General features: G+C 35.6%; 2 protein-coding genes across 2 annotated transcripts in view; both read right to left on the bottom strand.

Annotated features, from left to right (window-relative positions):
* Window positions 1-1,977: 1,977 nt before the first annotated feature.
* Window positions 1,978-10,614, bottom strand: LOC109087485 (synaptotagmin-like protein 3). The gene is made up of 15 exons (XM_042777225.1): window positions 10,389-10,614; window positions 7,507-7,703; window positions 7,170-7,385; window positions 6,972-7,039; window positions 6,516-6,570; window positions 6,305-6,386; window positions 6,141-6,213; window positions 5,905-6,023; window positions 4,445-4,576; window positions 4,044-4,210; window positions 3,793-3,892; window positions 2,909-3,079; window positions 2,639-2,723; window positions 2,332-2,422; window positions 1,978-2,080 (listed from the first exon to the last, which is right to left on the bottom strand). Exons 2-15 carry the CDS (start codon window positions 7,653-7,655, stop codon window positions 1,978-1,980), a joined length of 1,611 nt encoding a protein of 536 aa, XP_042633159.1. The 5' UTR covers window positions 7,656-7,703; window positions 10,389-10,614.
* A 2,122-nt stretch (window positions 10,615-12,736) lies between these two features.
* Window positions 12,737-18,976, bottom strand: part of LOC109081322 (ectonucleotide pyrophosphatase/phosphodiesterase family member 1-like) — a 56,089-nt gene continuing 49,849 nt past the window's right edge. Inside the window, exons 24-25 of the mRNA XM_042777469.1 lie at window positions 14,470-14,614; window positions 12,737-13,173 (exon numbers count right to left, since the gene is read on the bottom strand). Coding sequence (XP_042633403.1) covers window positions 13,021-13,173; window positions 14,470-14,614 — 298 coding nt within the window. The 3' untranslated portion in view covers window positions 12,737-13,020. The remainder of the gene's footprint in view (window positions 13,174-14,469; window positions 14,615-18,976) is intronic.

The raw sequence follows: 18,976 nt of genomic DNA, 5'->3' as shown, positions 1-18,976 counted from the left end.
CATCACTGACAGACAGACAAGCCCTCGCTTCCTCTCCAGTTGTGAGGTGAGTGGTGATGAACAACAGACTGAGCTACCTGTGCATTGAATTTACAGCTAATTATCCAAAAGGCAATTATAGTTAATTTGCTTTGCTGCTTAAATCCATGACTCATAAGAGCTAACGTTATCATGTAAGTTAAGTTAGCTAAAGTTTAGTTAAGGCAATAGGAAGTGTAGTAGTTTAGACCAGTGCGAGTTCTTTCACGGCATGATTCAGTTTATTAAAATGCATTCAGAATGATCACAAAATTCAAGATATTTATATTATTTCATATAATTAATCAGTATCACGCGACGACTGACGTTTTTTTCACCAAAAGGCATGATTACAAATGATATTGATTTTATACAGCAGTTAAACAATAATTTAATGTTAAAACATGTTTTAGACACAATATTGACTGTTTTGCTCTGTTTCACACTTTTAAAGTATCTTTTCTTTTTTATATATATAATTTCAAATATCAGTAGGCTGTTTTATGTTTAAAAACTCAAACCGGTATTAATGTATTTGTAACTGCAGGTTAAATACATTCATGTCCTGCATTAAACAGTGTGTAACTGCATCTAAATGCCCCTTCTAATGCAGCTTCTGTGTTTTCTCTGCATTGCAAATATTCATTTTGTCAATACTGATTCAACTGAAGAATTTGACTAAACACATGATGCACACTTTTAGAAAAAATGGCTTTATAAAGGTAAAAATGCCTGTAAAAGATAAAAAAAAAAAAAAAAAAAAATCAATTTAAACTGATTGGAAAAAATTAATTTCTATCACTGCTGTGAACTGATCACCACACAGAATATGAAGAATATCAAAAACTTTATGAGTCAGCTGTCCATGGTAGTCCTTAAGATATCAGCACAATAGCACACTCAGCAAAATATAGTCTAATTATCATCGTTAAAATCCCAGAAAATATTAAGATATATTTTTTGTCAATATTGCATACCCCTAATATATTTAACGTTTTTTTTAGAAAAAAAAAAATATATATATATATATATGAGAAGTGCCCTATTTTGCACTTGAGCCACGCCCTTCAAAATTAAAGTGCAACTCACGTCAAAAATAGAAATGAGCCTATAACAAAAAAACAAATATCAAGAACCACATCACAATTTAAATATTTACCCATTATTAAATTATTAATGAGTTATTATAATTATATAAAGCACTAGTGATATTATCTCAATTATCAAGCTTCAAAAAATGGATTTATTTGTTTTCCCCTAAAAGGTGTTTATTATATTAGAAATAAAGATTTATGATGAACAGATCTGGGTGTGTTTTAAGAACAGAACACTGCACCACATGCCATCTTTGTGGATATATTAAGTTTATTAAATAAGTTATGATATTATTAAAATTAAATAACATGTACTGTATACATAACAACAACAAAGAAAATGGATCATGTCTGAAGAAAGGAGAATAAGGCTCTTTTAAGATGATCTGGGCGTTCGTTGTCAGGATTCTGGTTCTTCGTAAGCACAAGTGTCACTTGCCAGGATCTGTGGGTTGATGGAAAGGATCCACATTATTCAGTTAAGACCTCATGCTTGTGCTGACATGAGCATGAAGTGGAAGAACGAAGTCATGCCACTCTCCTGGCATCTGCTGCAGGCGTTGCCATGACGATTCTGACAAAATAAGCAGACAGAATGACACACAAGCCCATATTTTTTTGCGCTGACACATTATTTTCAGAGAAGCCTACTGGTGTTCATTTATAGATGTAAAAAACAACTACTGACATCAAACATATATGACTGGAGTCTTCCACTTTTAGTGGAAAATAACTAGGCCACGTTTAACGTCTGTTTTGGGTGGGGAACTCACCTCTGTCCGCTCGTGCTGATCTCAGTAAACGGTCGGCGAGGCTGAAGGTGTTTTTCTCCCACAGGTTGAGCTGCAGCGTGGCCTGCTCTTCTTCAGCTCAATCCTCCTAAATTCAATTGGAAAAAAACCGCACTCTTCTTCTTGAGCACTGGACTTCTCTGCACCAGCTCTCGATCTCCAGGAATGCAAAGGATTCTAAAAAGACATTACAACCCAATTAATGCACCTAACATCAAGCCATGTGCCATATATACCTTCAGATATTATGGCACAACATTTATATACATGTGGAGAATACAAACTGAATATCTTTCTTTTGATTATTAAAGATGAAACTCCTTTATATATTTCCTTTACATTATATTTTCCCTTATATTTATCCTTTACATTGTTCTTTATAGAAGTACTACAGTCATAGGCTTCATACACAGGTAATGTCCACTCACCCTTCAATGTAAGCTGTTTTTGACAGAGAGAGCAGCTTTGACACGTCATTGATGACAACTTTGAGCTGTCCTGCTGCTCCAATCAAAACGTCTGTATAAAGATAGAGTGATTACACTTAATATATTTTCATTCTGAAACAGGCCTAATATACATTTAATAAGACCTTAAACAAATTCACACACAAACAATCATAGTCCTATTCTGGGCTGGCTGAAAAAGTCAAACTTATTCCATCATTCACACACAGTCATTCATAGTCCTATTCTGGGCTGGCTGACAGTGTGTAATGGAGTGCTAGTCTCATACCTGCTGTATGTGGGTAAGTCTGAGGCAGGAACTGGAATTGAGCTTTAAGCAGCAGCTCCACATCGCCACCCATTGGATGACCCTGCTACCAAAGAACAAGCTTCAGCACTGAACAGATCAGCAGATATACCTCAGAACATTAGCAGATGTTTGCATAATTTAAGAGCAGATCATTTCATAATGTTCTAATGAGGTCAGTCCAGTCTGACATTTAAGAGCAGATCCTTTCATAATGTTCTAATGAGGTCAGTCCAGTCTGACCGATCTTACCTTTGGACCGAGTGCATAGCAGACAGAGCGCTGAGTGTCTGTGCTCTCCAGACCCAAGTCAGCCAGACGGACGAGTGTCTCGCCCAGAAAGAGCTTCCGCTTGAGTCCCCTGCAGTGCCACACTGACACCTGAACTACACAGCTGCCCAGCTGCTCAGCACCAACCACACACTGCAAAAAAATAAATAAATAAAAATCACACTTTCAATGCATTTCTATTTGTCGATTAAAAAATAAAAGTAAATAAATAAATTCTACTTTTAAATAAATACAGCTGAATTAAATTTAAAATTACTTAATACACTCAAAAACCTAAAATTAACAAATACTGTAACAAATGGCTTTAAATTAAATTAAAATCCACGAAACACTCAGTATCTGTTGTACTCAAAATCTGTTTGTAAACTTGTATTTCTTCTTGCAAATTTTACTAACTTTGCTAATTTATTTACTCTCACCAATAATGTCTGCTTATCTCACCCCTTTAATATATACTTTCATTGCAGGATTATTATAGATTAGTAAAAAAATAAAATAAAAAAATACTTAAAATAAATATTAACTGAAATAAAACAAAAAAAAAAACTACATTACACCACATATTTATATATTTAAACTAAACTTAAAAAAAAAATAAAATAAAAAAACAAAAAAAAAAAAAACTATACTGCAGTATAAAATACACAACAAAATTACTGAAACTATCTAAAAATTAAATATAAAACCTAAAAATTAAAATAAATCTAAATAGTAAAAGAAACTATGATAGTTTTTTCAGTGATACTAAAATAACACTTTCATTATTTATTAATTTTTTATTTTTTGGTACACACTCACTGTTTTTAATGAACGTTCACCAGTATATCCGGGTTAAAGATACTCACAGTAAAGGTTTCATTGTAAACCGGGTTATTTCCCCTCTTGACTGCTGTCTTCATCTTATAATCATGGTTTTTCTTTGGAAGCAAACAGACCTTTACATACCTGTTTGTTCAGAAAGAAACAACATTTCTTATTAGGCCAACCGTATATCAGCCAAATATGTTACAGCAACAATGTTCTCCTAACATTTTTCAAACATTCACAGTACAGTTTTTAATACACAGCCAACCTGCACTCCATCAAAACAACTTACGGATGGCATTTCTTCTTCATATCTCCAAACATCAGATTTTTGCAGGCTTTGATAGTTATCTCCAAACAGGACGTCCTGATATTGTAACCAAAGGCAACCTCTGCTTCTCCGGTCACACAAGTGTTTTCAAAGATCCCACAATCCATTCCTGTGCTACTGTTGCTGTCCTGTACAGAACAGGTTTTTGAATTAATTCCTATTTATTGACATTACTTTTTTTATGTTGATGTTTAAAGTCGTGAGAGATAATTATTACACAATACATCACTCATCACCACAAGCCTGTAAGCATTATGTAATAAGTGTTTTGCAGATGTAAGGCAATTTGTTTCCTGAGAGATCTGCCCTCATCAGTTATCTGATTAAACACAAAACTGATTAAATATTGTGTGAATCCATACCCTCTGCTCATCACTGCATGCGGATGTATATGAAGTCTCGTCATCTGTCAGGTAAAGTGTACTCGTGGAAGCATACTGCTCCACGCCTCTGCTGTTCTGGGATAGATTGGGTAGACTTGGTGCTTTGCACAGCTGTGAGGAGACAAAACTCACAGTAAAACAGTGATTCGCACAATGGTTCGATTACTAGAGAGCCACACCAAACTCCCAAAGGGCCCCAAGATAACTTGAAATGATTTCAATTAAGACAAAACATCCAGAAGTCAAGATATTTCTTATTTTAATAGATTTTTTTTGTCTTTGAAGAGCCAGAATTTCCATGGTCTTTGAAAGTATCTGAGGAAGCTTTACTTTAAAAAGTGTGATTTCTAGACCTGGAAAAGACATGTAAAAACTTACGACTAAATGGCCGTTTTTATAATTAATTAACATATTTCTACTTTTGCCAAGCTCTAAAATATTTCTATGCTTTACAATAAGGTATCGTTTATTAACGTTGGTTATTATTAGCATTAGTTAACAAGAAATGACAAGCATTTTTAAATCTTAGTTAATGTTGATTTTCATGTTGATTTTACAAATACATTATTAAAAACAAAGATGTATTTTTGTATATAATGTTATTTAATGGACCCGAACATGAAATTAATTGGAAGCACTTAACAATAAGGTTCACTAGTTAACATTAGTTAATTACTTTAGTTAACATGAACTAAGAAACTAAGAATGAACCATGTTAATACATTAACTAACATTAACTAATGGAACCTTATTGTAAAGTTAACAGTAACAGTACAGAAATCATTTGTAAACTATTAGTTTATAGGTAATTCATAGTTTATAAACTGTAGTTACTACATAATACAAATAGTGAGTTCTTCATTCATTGGCACTGTAATTAACAAATTATTTTTCTTTAATTAGCTCTTATGTAAAGAGTTAGATAACGCTTATTATTAAACCATAAATAGTTCTCACTTTAGATTTAAGTCACATAAAATTGGAAAAACTCATTAAGTGCTTTAATCTTTACTTTTACACTTTTAAAATTTTCAAAAAACCTTTAAATTTACATTAATTGCCTTAATATTAAATGTTCCTTAACATATATATTTATATTAAATGTGATTATATATGTGGTTAATTGCAATGAACAATTGATTAATGTTATTAATTAATATTATTTATGATATTAATTAACAAAGAATAATAAACACTGTAACTAACAATTAGCAACACATCTGTTAATGTTCGTTAATGTATTTTAATCTGAAATGTTATCAAAGTATCTTCCTGTGTAGAAATTGTGAATAAAAATATTTATGATTTTATTTTTTTTATTATAATTTTTTTTTAAAGGTTGAGCACCACTGGAGATTTCATTGAATTTTGCATTGAATGGGAATTACAGGAAATAAATTGCAATTTAAATGCTTGTGCACAATACTGGATAGACTTACGTTGGTTTTGTTGATGGCACTCTCTGATCGGCTCTTGTGTCTGGAGTCCTGCAGGAGTCCGTGGTCCACAGTCAGCTGACCCGCTTCTACACGCAGATCATTCTGAGATTTGGAGAACTCTAGCATCAGGACAAGACAAAATATATGAGTTATTACAGTTCACAGTTAATATTATTAACACAGTTAATTAATACAGTTATTACAGTTAATAGAGGAGGTTTGTTTTGTTGTCTTACTTTTCAAATGAGCACTGACAGACACCATCAGGTTCTCCATAGATATAGTGAATGGCTTTGATTTTTTGAGGTCCTATTATATATTATATAAGACACATAAACACATTATTAGGTGATGAAGAAACGTAAAGAAAAAGAAAAAAAACCCAGAATACCCTTTTCACCTGTTCTGTTAAATGAATCAATCTGTTATGTGAAGGGGCTTCATAAACAGGAGGAGGAGTTGGAGGCACCACTGCAATAAAGCTAAAACAAAAAATAACAACAATAAAAAGACTTTAAAATGACTGATTAAAAAGAGCTTGAATTGTCTTAAAGTCAAGGTGATTATTATATTGATTATTATAACAAGGTTTATTTTTGAGGGTTTCCAACCTGAGCCGTTGATAAGACTGTAATAGTTTGTCTCCGATGGTTTCATGACTGCTTTCTAAAAACAATACAGCAAGACGACAATCTAGTTATGATCAACACAGAATTCACAATAAATACATATGTACAGTATATGTGTTTATGTGTGTGTGTGTGTGTGTGTGTGTGTGTGTGTGTGTGTGTGTGTGTGTAAATATATATGTGTGTGTGTGTGTGTGTGTGTGTTAAAATTATGTCCTATAGATGGATGGATGAATGGATGGATAGATCGATAGATAGATATTGTTTTGGCTATGTATAGATGTTAAAATATGAAATTGTTCTATTTCTAATAGCTTCTCATTTCTAATTTGATATATGAGCTGAGTAATAACATTTAAAGTGTAGATTTTGTAAAGTCAAAACAACAATTGTCCTCAGAAATCATTTCTAACAATTAGCTAATGGAAACAGACAAACCTCTATCATCCGGAAATTTCTTTGCTTGCTGTTCCAGAAACCATTCACCAGACTTGATCTTAAATTCCCTGGAAAGAAGTTATTATGGAAATGTATCTAATTTATGTCATTCATTCAAAGCTTTAAAGATTGTTTAATAATGTATTTCTTATAGATTTGAATGTTTTAGTATAAATCCGTGGGGTGTTTCGTCTGTACCTGTATGCATGACACATGGTGCACTTCCACTCCTGTGCAGACTGGACGACCTGACAGTGTTTACAGATGCGATGACTGCACCCGCAGCACACCGAACCAGAGTCCCAGAACTTTCCCAGAGGACGCTGACATCTCGCACACGATTTCTGACCGTAGGGAAGCGTGATGAACTCGTCACTCTGTCGACAGATACCTTGAAGTTCTACCTTCAGCCTCCTAAAACAAATTAGTTGTATAATAATGTTATGCATTTCTATTTTTCTGCACACTGACACAGTAAGGACAAATATGTTCTAAACTTGTTCCACTGAAGCTGTTCTAAAAATATTTTTCATACCTAATTCTGTCTGCTTCAATGGTTCGGAGTGCTTTGTCTCTCTGAAGAACCTCCAGGACTCTTTCTCTCTCCAGAGCCTGGAATAACCCGAGATCCATAGGGCAGACATGATCGTAGATGATCTCCCAGTTTTCCTGTTCGAGTTTCATTTCCTCCGCAGCTCAGTTCAGTTCAGAAGATGCCACTTGGCTCAGATTCTGAAAAACTGTTCAATGGTCAAGATGTTGGTGTTTTTTTATTTGTGACCCTGGAGCACAAAACCAGTCTTAAGTCGCTGGGGTATATTTGTAACAATAGCCAAAAAAACATTGTATGGGTCAAAATTATTGATTTTTCTTTTATGCCAAAAATCATTGGGATAAAAAGTAAAGATCATGTTCCATGAAGATATTTAGTAAATTTCCTACTGTAAATATATCAAAAACTTAATTTTTGATTAGTAATATGCATTGCTAAGGAGTTCATTAGGACAACTTTAAAGACGATTTTCTCAGTATTTTGATTTTTTTGCACCCTCAGATTCCAGATTTTCAAACAGTTGTATCTCAGCCAAATATTGTCCTATCCTAACAAACCATACATCAATGGACCCTCATGACTGGTTTTGTGGTTGAGGGTCACATTTGGCTTTTCATCAAATAAAGTGTTCAATACATTTTAAATAAAGTGTATACTTAATCAAACTAATTTTATATAAAACAAATGCTTATAAGACATGTTTTTGTCAGTTCACAGTCAGCGCAGCCCCAGCTGCTACCGAACGAAACAACCAAGTTTTTGAAACATGGCAGAAACATTGATTTATAATCGACTAAAGATTAAATATAACATACTGTAAATCTAGAGATCAGTGAGCAGAATCAAGTCTGGAGTGAATGGTTTTAACCCTCAACACTCAACTTGCACAGTAATACTTTTCATCATTTTGAATTCACATGTAGTTTTGTGGTACCAGGTAAAAATAACCAAAACAAATTAATACTTTTCATAATTTACTTTTCATAATAATGAGTTTGAGTTTCCCAGCAGCTTTACTTAAATATGAGGCGCCTGTGATCCAAGTTGACATACATTCATGCTTTTTTATGGCAATGTTGCCTTCACCTCTTCTTATAACTGAGAACCTCTGACCACATGGCCAACCAAACCACATCATTAGCAAGCAGTACAGAGTAAGATCAAGTAGCTAAACTGAGTGAAACTGAACACATGACTTCTTTTTAACAGTGAAGGTGTTTTAATTCACCACACCATTTAAAAATATATTCCTTAAAAAAATTATTTCAAAATAGCACGCAGGTGGAATGCGTTCAGTATGAATGTTTACTTCGGATGGACAAACTGAAACTTGTCTTAATTTGTTTAGGCAAAAAAAGCCCCTTTTTGTAACATCTATTTAATAGTCTGCAGCAATAACATCTTAAAATGGGAGGTTTTCTCAGCAAACATTGTTTGATATATTAATTCATAATTATATCAAAACTAGTGCTGTAAAACGATTAATTGCTAAAAATCACACAAAAAAAAAAAACACTGTATATTTACACTTTATATATAAAAACACACACACACACACATATACACAGTATAATAAAAAAAAAACTTTATGTTTATATATTAAATGTTTTTATAATATAAATTATATGAATATAAATATAGACATGTAATATTTTGTGTGTATTTATATATGCATAATAAATATACACAAAACACATACATATTTTATGCAAACAAACACTTATTTTGGATGCGATTAATCACGAGCACTTATCAAATCATGTAATTGCACTCAAATATTTTATAGATTTAAAATGCATCTGAAAATATTATCTACATGCATAATGAATGCATGCAGGTAGTGATATCATTCTGATGATGTGTGAGATGACCCATAGCCGCAGTGAACCTACAGAGTCTACAGACCTACATGGAAATGTGGGAAGAGTCTGCTGTCATTTCCCACGTTCTTCATGAGCTCATTTACGTGAAGTGTCTCCAGTAAACTCATATGGTGATCTGCGCTTGTCATGCAATGATGGGGTTATGCGGGAAACCACAATGACTGACCCTGACAGCTCACTGCGAGGGTCTTTTGCTGCAAAAGCTACTTCCAGGAAAGGTTTATCTAACAAATGCCACACACATCTATTACATACGTAGCTGTGAGAGGAGATGACAATCAGGTACCCATAGATCAGATGTTTTCAGTTTCTGTTTTTTTTTTTCTTCCCCTTGAGACATGTATATGTTTAAATCGCTAAACACAAAAACTAAACTCATCTGCGTGACTGGTTCAGTTCTTTCTTTCAGTTTTTCAGCTGCATGCATCATCCACTTAACACCTCTCGCTAGCAGGGACTTCACTAACATTTGTGATTCTTTACCCTATAGAGGGATTCTTGTAAATATGAGAAGAAGAAAAAAACTGTTAAGCTGTCATTAGAATAAAAAAAAAGAGCAGAATGTATTGTACCATTACAATATTAGAATCAACTAATCTCATGATCTTCTGAATAAGCTTTAGGAAGGTGGAATGAAATTTGATCAGATTTTAGTTTTTTAACATACTTTGAACATGTCTTTTCACACATTAACATTGACAGCCGTACAAACAAACACACAAAGCATTTAAAGCCTGTATTGGTTAACAGCACTGACTGTTCTTTGGACTCTTAAGTGTTAAGTAATCAGTGACAAATGCGAAGAACCAAAACAGCAACATTATCTAGGTCTTGCAAGTATAAAAGTTTACTGACATTGATTTATTTCTGTAAAACATGACATGCTTTGCTGCTGATAAACTTTACCCGATCCAAAAACTGTAATAATAATAATTGCTACATTGATGTGTTGTCGTGATAAAATATTGCATGCAGACTTACCTTCCAGCCAGTTTGATCTGATGTGATGTGATGTGAATTGACAGCTCAGAGAACTGGAGTCTCAACTCTATATAAAGAGACAGAGTTGTTCGTCATTTTCCACATCCTTCCTGTTCACACGATGATGACACAGGCAGGTCTGTGAAACTGAACTGAACCAGAAGATCTGTACGTTTAGTTCAAGAGTGCTGTGCAAGGCCGCAAAAGCAGTTTGAGTCTATCTCAAGCATCTGTAAAGAGAAAGTTTAAAGTGGCACTATTAATACTTATATTATTAATAAAAATAATATTCCAGAATATGATTACAGAAGAAACACAGCAGTTAATTTAGATTTTCTTACATGCTTTTTATTTTTTAATGTGACTATACACATATTCACCAGTATATTACAAAAGGATTTTAAACATATTCCATTAAAAGTTTACTTTTTTATTTGATGTGTTTTTAAATCATACACATAAATGTAACAACCTGAAGTAAGCTTATCATAAGGAGGTAAAATGATCAGATTTTTACCTTAAAACAGTCACGAAGGTCTGCAAGGGGTCCACTCTGATTTCATTTCCTGTTTTATGGTTTTCTTGTCATGTGATAGCAAAACTGTTTCCTGCTAGTTCATACCACAAATAACTTTGATGCTGAACAAGGTATTAAATATGAATATTTTAAAACAAAATCGCTTCATTAATTACATTGCTTAAAACACAGTAATAAAAGATTAAATACTTTCAGCCTTTTTATAAGACTCTTCTCTACTCTTAAGAAATATGTTTATATTTTATCAGTACAAATGTTGATAAAAAAATATATACACTACTGTACTCACCAAGGCAGCATTAATAAATAAAGAAAACAAACAAACAAATGAATAAATAAATATAGATTTTTTTAAATATTACACATGATCCTTTAGAAAGCTGTGCTGACTTATTGTTATTAAGGTTGAAAACAGTTTTGTTGCATTTTTTCCTTCTTCAGGATTCTTTAATAGTAAATTTATTTGAACTGTTTGTAAAATGATAAATGTTTTACTGTCACTTTTGACAAATAAAAAAATAAAAAATATCTAATTGAATTTAAAATTGTTATGGACCTATTTTATCATAACAATTTGAAATTAAATTAGACTTTAATATATATATATATAAATCACGTTATTGTCCCCTACAAACAACAACAAAAATTACAGCTATTGATAATTTTGTCAGGGATTCTTAATTGTATTGAACAGTAACAAACTGCACAAACAACATACACATACATATATTAAATATTTATTCAATAATCACCAATTGAGAAAACCTACAGTACAATCTCATCTCTGCTGCTTACACATTATAAACTTTGAATAACAAAAGTAACATACAAATGTGATAAAGAATATTGATGCAGATTTATTGATATCAAGATTGACCTGAGAGAATGAATCCATTAAAACTCCAGAAAAAGATGCATAGTGACGAGTTTTTCTTCTGGGCTGCATTCAAAACATTTATTTTTTTTTTTTACGTAAACGGTGGTGTGTTGAACACCCTGTTCTGAAGACGCAAGAGTTGCAACTATGGCAGCTGACAAGGCCATTCTTTGTGTTCTTTTTGAAGAATTTTCGGAGCCTGATTAAATCGGTATAAATACGTGTTTAATACTGCTCGATGTTACAGTCCCTGCCATCCAGAATAAAAGAGAACATCCCAATCCAGTGAAGGGATTTGTGGAAACTGTGGTTCCTTATTATTGTGATCCAAAATTTGCCTCACATTTTGAGACTGTGTTATGATGTATTTGACCTTATTATTTTTATTGTGAGTATTAGGCTTAACACTGTTGTTGTGCTATGCTATAGACAAGTTTATGAAGGTGTCACTCCACAATACAATAGCGAAATATATAAATATGTATAGTATTTTTGTGTTACATTAATCAGTGTCTAGCACACCTTCCTAAGGAAAGGATATGGTCCAGAAGACATTGCAATTACTAAATGATATTTAGACAGACTTGAAGTTCCAGATCTATACTTGTGCTCTTATTATTTCAGTTATTTAATGTAATGTAAATTACATTTAATGTCTTTAATGTAAATAAACGTGCAAACAATATACTGTAGTTGCTCTCGTGAATTTATTTTGATGTTAATTACATTGTGCGAACTGTCTCTTTAATACGCATGGTTTATATACATGTTGCTGCTGATTGGGCTGACATGCTTGACACACCCACCAAAACAAGAGTTTCATTTTTGGATACTTTTTCTTTTTGGCTGAAAGGCTGAATGCAGGACCAATTCAAATCAGAGTTAAGTCACTAACATATGTGGGCTGAAAAAGTTTTTTTGTTTTTTTTGGGGGGGAAAAGCAGAATTTTAGTTATTCAAGGATTGCTGGGCCAGTTTTGGATGCAGTCAGTACTTCCACAGTTATAAAAAGATCACCTCTGAGAAAAAAAGATTTCATTAAAGCAGAGAACATAAAACGTTTTATTTTCAAAAACTCTCTGGATGAACTTGCGTCTTTGTTTCAGAGTCTGGTAAAGGTCAGCTGTGTTTCAGTGGTAAAAAGATCCATTCCATTCTGAACGTGTCGCTTGTGGCCTACAGACACAGTAAAATGAGATCTAAGATCACAAATGTTTCTAGAAAGTTTTGAGTGTGGTCTTTAGTTGTAACATTTCAGCAACAGATATCCGGTCATGGTAAAAACTCAAGCCTGTCAGAAGCTCAATGTCTCTGATTCGAGCCACGTGAAGCTGAACCCAGTCCTGGAGCCATGAGTAGTCTGAGCCATTCTGGAGAAATAAATGATAAAACAAAAAAAAAAGACGTGTAAAAAATAAATGCATAATGAGAAACACAACAATTCCTCTTTATTTGATTCATCTCATGATTGTTTTCAATATCTCATTCTATAGTATGCTTGCCCTTGTGAAAAAGAAGTACACTTTAGCATACTATAAAGAGTACTTAAGGAAATAATTCATTTTAAGTGTGAACTGAATGTAATGTTTCCAGCCACTTCACTGCATGTTAACTGCCATTAATTAAAATGTATTACAGTTTAAATCTACATTAAAGGGGTCATATGATGTTGCTAAAAAGAACATTTGTGTATTTGGTGTAATGAAATGTGTTTATGCAGTTTAAGGCTCAAAAAACACATTCTTTTCCACATCATGTACATTATCGTTTCTCCTCTATGCCCCGCCTTTCTGAAACGCGCCGTTTTTTTTACAAAGCTCATCGTTCTGAAAAGCGAGGTGTGCTCTGATTGGCCAGCTATCCAGTGCGTTGTGATTGGCCGAATGCCTCAAGCATGTGATTGAAATGTTACACCCCTTACTATACTGTGATGCCAGAACACCAGCGCGACAAGAGAAAAACAATAAAACCCATTACAAATGAGCAATTTGTTGCATCCAGTGGGGACATAATTACTCTGAAACAAAGACGCAAGTTTTGAGGAGTGTAGAGTACAAACAACATGCACTACTCTACACTGCTCAAAACTTGCGTTTGAATCATCAGTGGCAAATCCTTTAAATATGAAAACGTACTTACAAGCTGTGAGTCAGAACAGCTGGCATTGTAGTCTACTCTCCAGGATCTGAAAACAGTGCTCCATAAAATGCGCTGCACACATCTGAATGTTTGGGTTGAACACCCAGTGTTGTAAATACAACTTAACCACTGATTTCTAGTCTTTCACAACGAAACACACAGCATCTCCACAACTTGGCGGCAGCGGCAACAACATTTGGCCGGCGTTATGTAGTCTTCCCACATCGTGACGTAGACATGTGGGGGCATGTTAGAACGAGACATTTTAGGAGGGCGTGGACGAGTCTTAACTTTTATAAAGAATATCTCTTTGGTTTTGAGACTTTAGTCTTTGCAACTTTAGGGATCTTCTCTATTCACGAACAGCTTGTAACACTCCAAAGAGAAAGGAAAGGTTTGTTTAACTAGTTTCATTTTGTAGTTAACTTTAAGTGGTTAACAAGATACCTAACAAGCAAGTTACACAGCTACTTCCTCTGTACAATCTTATGGTTGCTGTGTTTTATCGTGAATGGCTTATTACATACATGACATGTTTCCAGATGATCAGGTCGGTGAGGAAGAACAAAAGACACAGCATCTAGAGGACCATCACACTGTCGGACGTGAAGGGATGAGTTCTTACAGCTTGTAAGAATCACAAAGAAATGTGTAGGGATGGGAGCCCCGTTTCTGAAATCAGAAGAGAATCATCTTTATGAGGAAATAATTCAGTCTAATACATTGTTAAATACATATTGGCAGTGGTTGGCCAGCAGTGGGCAGTATGTGAATGGTAATAGTAAAGGTGCATTTGGCCTAATAAAAGATTTTTTGTCTCCTATAGTCACATATTTGACTTAAGCATAAATTCTGGTCCACTTTGCATCTTATTCTTGTCAAGAACCACCATCTTAAGGTTGATAGATTTCATAGAAAATAGCATAGTGTATAATGGCCACAGACTGTATTTTTTTAGCTTTAGATTCCATCTATTCGGAGGATATCAAATATGTTTGATATTTTTTAGTAGATTTTATAATACATATTGTTTTAATTTGTCATGAGCCTCCTAGCAACAAGGCACATATTTCTGCATGAATTTGTTTTTATCTGAACAACTTTAAATTATGGTAGTGCAAGATCCTCAGTCATTTAGTGTATGATGGTCAGTTTTTCCTCTGTGACTTTTACAAAGTCAGTAAGTGTATGATGCCTAGTGATACATGTGTAGCGTATTCCAGACTTTAGACAGGAAAACACTGTCTGACCAACATGTAAAGTGACCAACCACAGTTTGATTTGATTTTAAAGTGGCATTTAAGGAAAATTAAATCTGAAATAGATTAATAGTTAAGTTTTTTATTTTTTATTTTAAGAAATTAGTAGGGGAGAGTGGGGTAAGAAGAGCCATTTTTAACTTATGTGGTCTTCAAGAAGGGAAAATGAGGCAGAAGTACAATGAAAGAATCTAAAGTAAAGTAATTACAGAATGTTTCCTATCATTTTAAATTATCAAAATGTATCTATGACAAAGGGTTCTAAAAATATTGTTTATAAAAATGTGTTCCAGTGGCTCAATTTGCCCCAGGTTAGGGGTAAGTTGATCTGAGTCAGTGGGTAAAATGCACCATCTGGGTATAAACTGATATCTAACTGAATCTGATTTAAATCCACGTGGAAGATAATTTACCTCTTTTAAAAACTTTTTTTTTCATTTCAATCTTTAATTGTTTACATTTCTGAAACAACATGTTGAACACCAAAGTTGTAATCTTCCCAAAAACAGACTAAACCGAGAGTTTGAGTAAAATTAAATAAAAACTGAATTAGAATGAAGGAATAAATGTCACTAAAACTAATTAACATTTTAGTCAAAATATCCATGACATGGTAGCTTTTCTGCAATGTCCAACAGGCCATTAGGGACTACAAGTTGAAAAGTATAAATGATTATGTGATGAAAAGCATCTTCTGGTTATTATCAGAAAAGGATCTGTTGCACTTGTATACAGTCCCTATGAAATAAACTACAAAAAAGTACCATCTACAATTTCTGCCGGCCCGAGACTCGAACTCACAACCCTTGGATTGCAAGTCCGACTCTCTAACCATTAGGCCACAACTTCCCCCTGTACACTTTTACTGAAAACAGTTTGTAAGGTAAATGGGTGCCTTCCACTACTATCATGTTTCTCTCCTTTTCACAGTCTGGCAGAAATGATGAGTGGTTCCAAAATGGGTGGTTCCAAAATACAAGGTCACATCATGACAGTAAAAGTGTACAGTTGCCAAGATACGGGGTGGATCAACTTACCCCACTCTCCCCTACTTTTATATGGAAGTCCTAAGAGGCCATGGATAATTATCATTATTATCATTTTTCTATCATCATTATTATGTTTTCTCGTGATCACAACATACATTTTCCCGTAAACTTGATATAAAAAAGTTGTTTTCTCGACCAATATTTTCTTGTGATCTTGACAAAACAAAAAGTAGTTTTCTCATTATCACAACTTAAGTTTCTTGTTACTATAGCAACAGTAAATTCCTGGTGCAGTGTTTCTCAGAATCAAACAATCACTGCAAAAAACACCCTTTGTTATGTCGAGATCACAAGAAAATTAAGTTGTGATAATGGAGAAAACAACAATTGTTATGTCAAGATCACAAGAAAATTAAGTAGTGGTAATGAATCATGAGTAAATCATGATCACGAGAAAACATGAGAAAAAAAAATAAAATAATCCATGGCCTCATAGGGCTTCCGTACTTACATTTATAATGTTACAAAATGTCTCAGTTAAGTATGTAACCCTTATTATGTTATGTTGTGACAACATTGGGGCTCCCAAGCAAACCCCTAATCACCTCTGAGTTTAAGAGAAAATGCCAATGAGAATTGGCTAGTGGATTTTGCATGCCGAGCCACTCCCCAGACATTCGGGTATATAAGGCGACAGCGTGTATCCATTCATTCAGGTTTTATGCTGAGGAGCCGAGACCGTGTTCGACTGAAATCTGAAATCGTTAGGGAAGAGTGCCTCATTCCAAGGGATAAGGCCATTATACAGGCCAAATCCTACCTGTAGGAAGGTGATATGTGCCAATACAAATATGGACTGACACCAGGGAGGCAGTACTACATATTGAATAAGTCTCTGAGGTAGGTCCTAACTGGAAGAAGGGAAGGAGCTACTACCAACAGAGATGGATGAAGTGGAATCTCTACAGGGGAGGACACGAGTTTACCATGAGGGAAACCTTACAGTGGAAGAATACACATCTGGGATTACCCACAGGAAATCACACAGATGGGACACCTAGCCCAGTACAGGGGCTGGCTGGAGCTCCGGGCATGCTAACACAAGTACTGAGCCTGGCATCAGACTCCTGCGCCAAGTCTGACTGCCAAGGATACTGGAGAATGCTCAACCAGGGTTTGCCGACCGGGGAACTCCACTGGGAGAAGAAAAGGTGCTCACATCCCCTTGTGAGGGAGAATGACACAGCAAGTGTGACACGAGCCAGTCCTTCCCATCAATTACCTGTTAACCAACACACAGGAAGAAACTGGCTCTATGCGCAGACTGTAAATCCTCACAACATTGTAGGTTCTGAAGCTCCAGGTGCGGTCCACATATATACGCAAGGCTTTTACGGGACACAGCAATGCCAAGGCTGGATTTGCCTCCTCCGGGGGCCAGCACTTACAGGTTCACTACTTGGACCGTGAAGGGAGTGGTGGGAACCTTGGACACGTACCCAGGCCAGGGTCTCAGGACATTGTGAGAGTAGGCCAGCCCGAATATAAGGCACTCTTCACTCACCGAAAATGCTTGTGAGTCCCCTACCTTCTTGATGGAAGTAAGCACAGTCAGGAGCTCAGTAAGTGGCAGGAACTTAAGCTCGACTGAATCAAGCGGCTCAAAGGGATCTTTCTGAAGTCCAGCCAGGACAAGAGAGAAAAAAAACAGGAGGGCATGAGGGGTGACCTAGGAGGATTCAATTGCCTAGCACCCCTCAGGAACCTAATGACCAGGTCATGCTTTCCCAGGGACCGGCCGTCCACTGCATTGCGATGTGCTGCAACAGCAGCACAATACACTTGTCAAGGTGGAGGGTGACAGAGGGTGCAGGAAAGAAAGCATGACTCTGATTGGGCATTTTCAATGGTCTTCTCGGTGGGAAGAACACCAGTCCATGAACAGACTCCACTTCAAGGCAATCTCCTCGCACAGGACAGTGGTGTCTCGGACTGCCACTGCAGTCTCGAGAATGGCGGTGAACCTGGGGGTTGCCTGGCAAACTGAATCGCATAGCCAAGTCAAACTGTCCAAATGAGCCAATGGGACAGGTTGGGTAGTGCAAGCCATGCCCCCAAACTCTGTACGAGTGGCACCAAAGGGACAATCAACATACCTGCAGTGGTGCAGCATTGGGGAATCCTTCTGAACGACCCAGAAGGCATTGCGTCCTGAGTCACACAAGCAGGGCTCCCTGTTTCCCCGGAGGGTCTGGCTAGAGACGTATGGGGAGGTGTTGCAGCCTCAAACAGTGGTCTTTTGGCCACAGGCAATAGGGGAAGTTATGGATGATGTCTGATATCAACAGAAAGAAAAGGAAAACAAGGATTCTCCACCTAGCCTCCTCTGGGTGAAGGAGTGGTGATGTCCCCACCACCTCCTGGAAAAGAGAAGCTCCCCACATCTCTGGGTTGCCCGTGTCAGGGCCACTTCATCGTCTTCCTTGAGGACTTGAGCGGCTTGGCGAAATGGCAGAAGGAGGATCAGATAGGAGCAGGATGTACTAGGATTGCCTCAGTCTGCTTTTGTACTGCCAAGAACTGTTGGGCAAAGTCCTCAACAGTGTCGCAGAAAAGGTCAGCCTGGGAGATGGGAGTATCAAGAAAGCATACTTTGTCAATGTCTCTCATCTCGTGGCAGTCACCAGAGGATAGGAAAAGACCACAACCAAGAGGACACGAATGGAGTAGCATCTTTAAAAATATTTTTTTTAAAGATTTGCTCTTTTAGAGGAACTGCTCTTTTT

The sequence above is a fragment of the Cyprinus carpio genome, chromosome A20 (genome assembly GCF_018340385.1).
Source record: "Cyprinus carpio isolate SPL01 chromosome A20, ASM1834038v1, whole genome shotgun sequence".
Taxonomy (NCBI): domain Eukaryota; kingdom Metazoa; phylum Chordata; class Actinopteri; order Cypriniformes; family Cyprinidae; genus Cyprinus; species Cyprinus carpio.
Note: the sequence above shows the minus strand (reverse complement) of the source record. Positions and strands in the feature narration are given on the sequence as shown.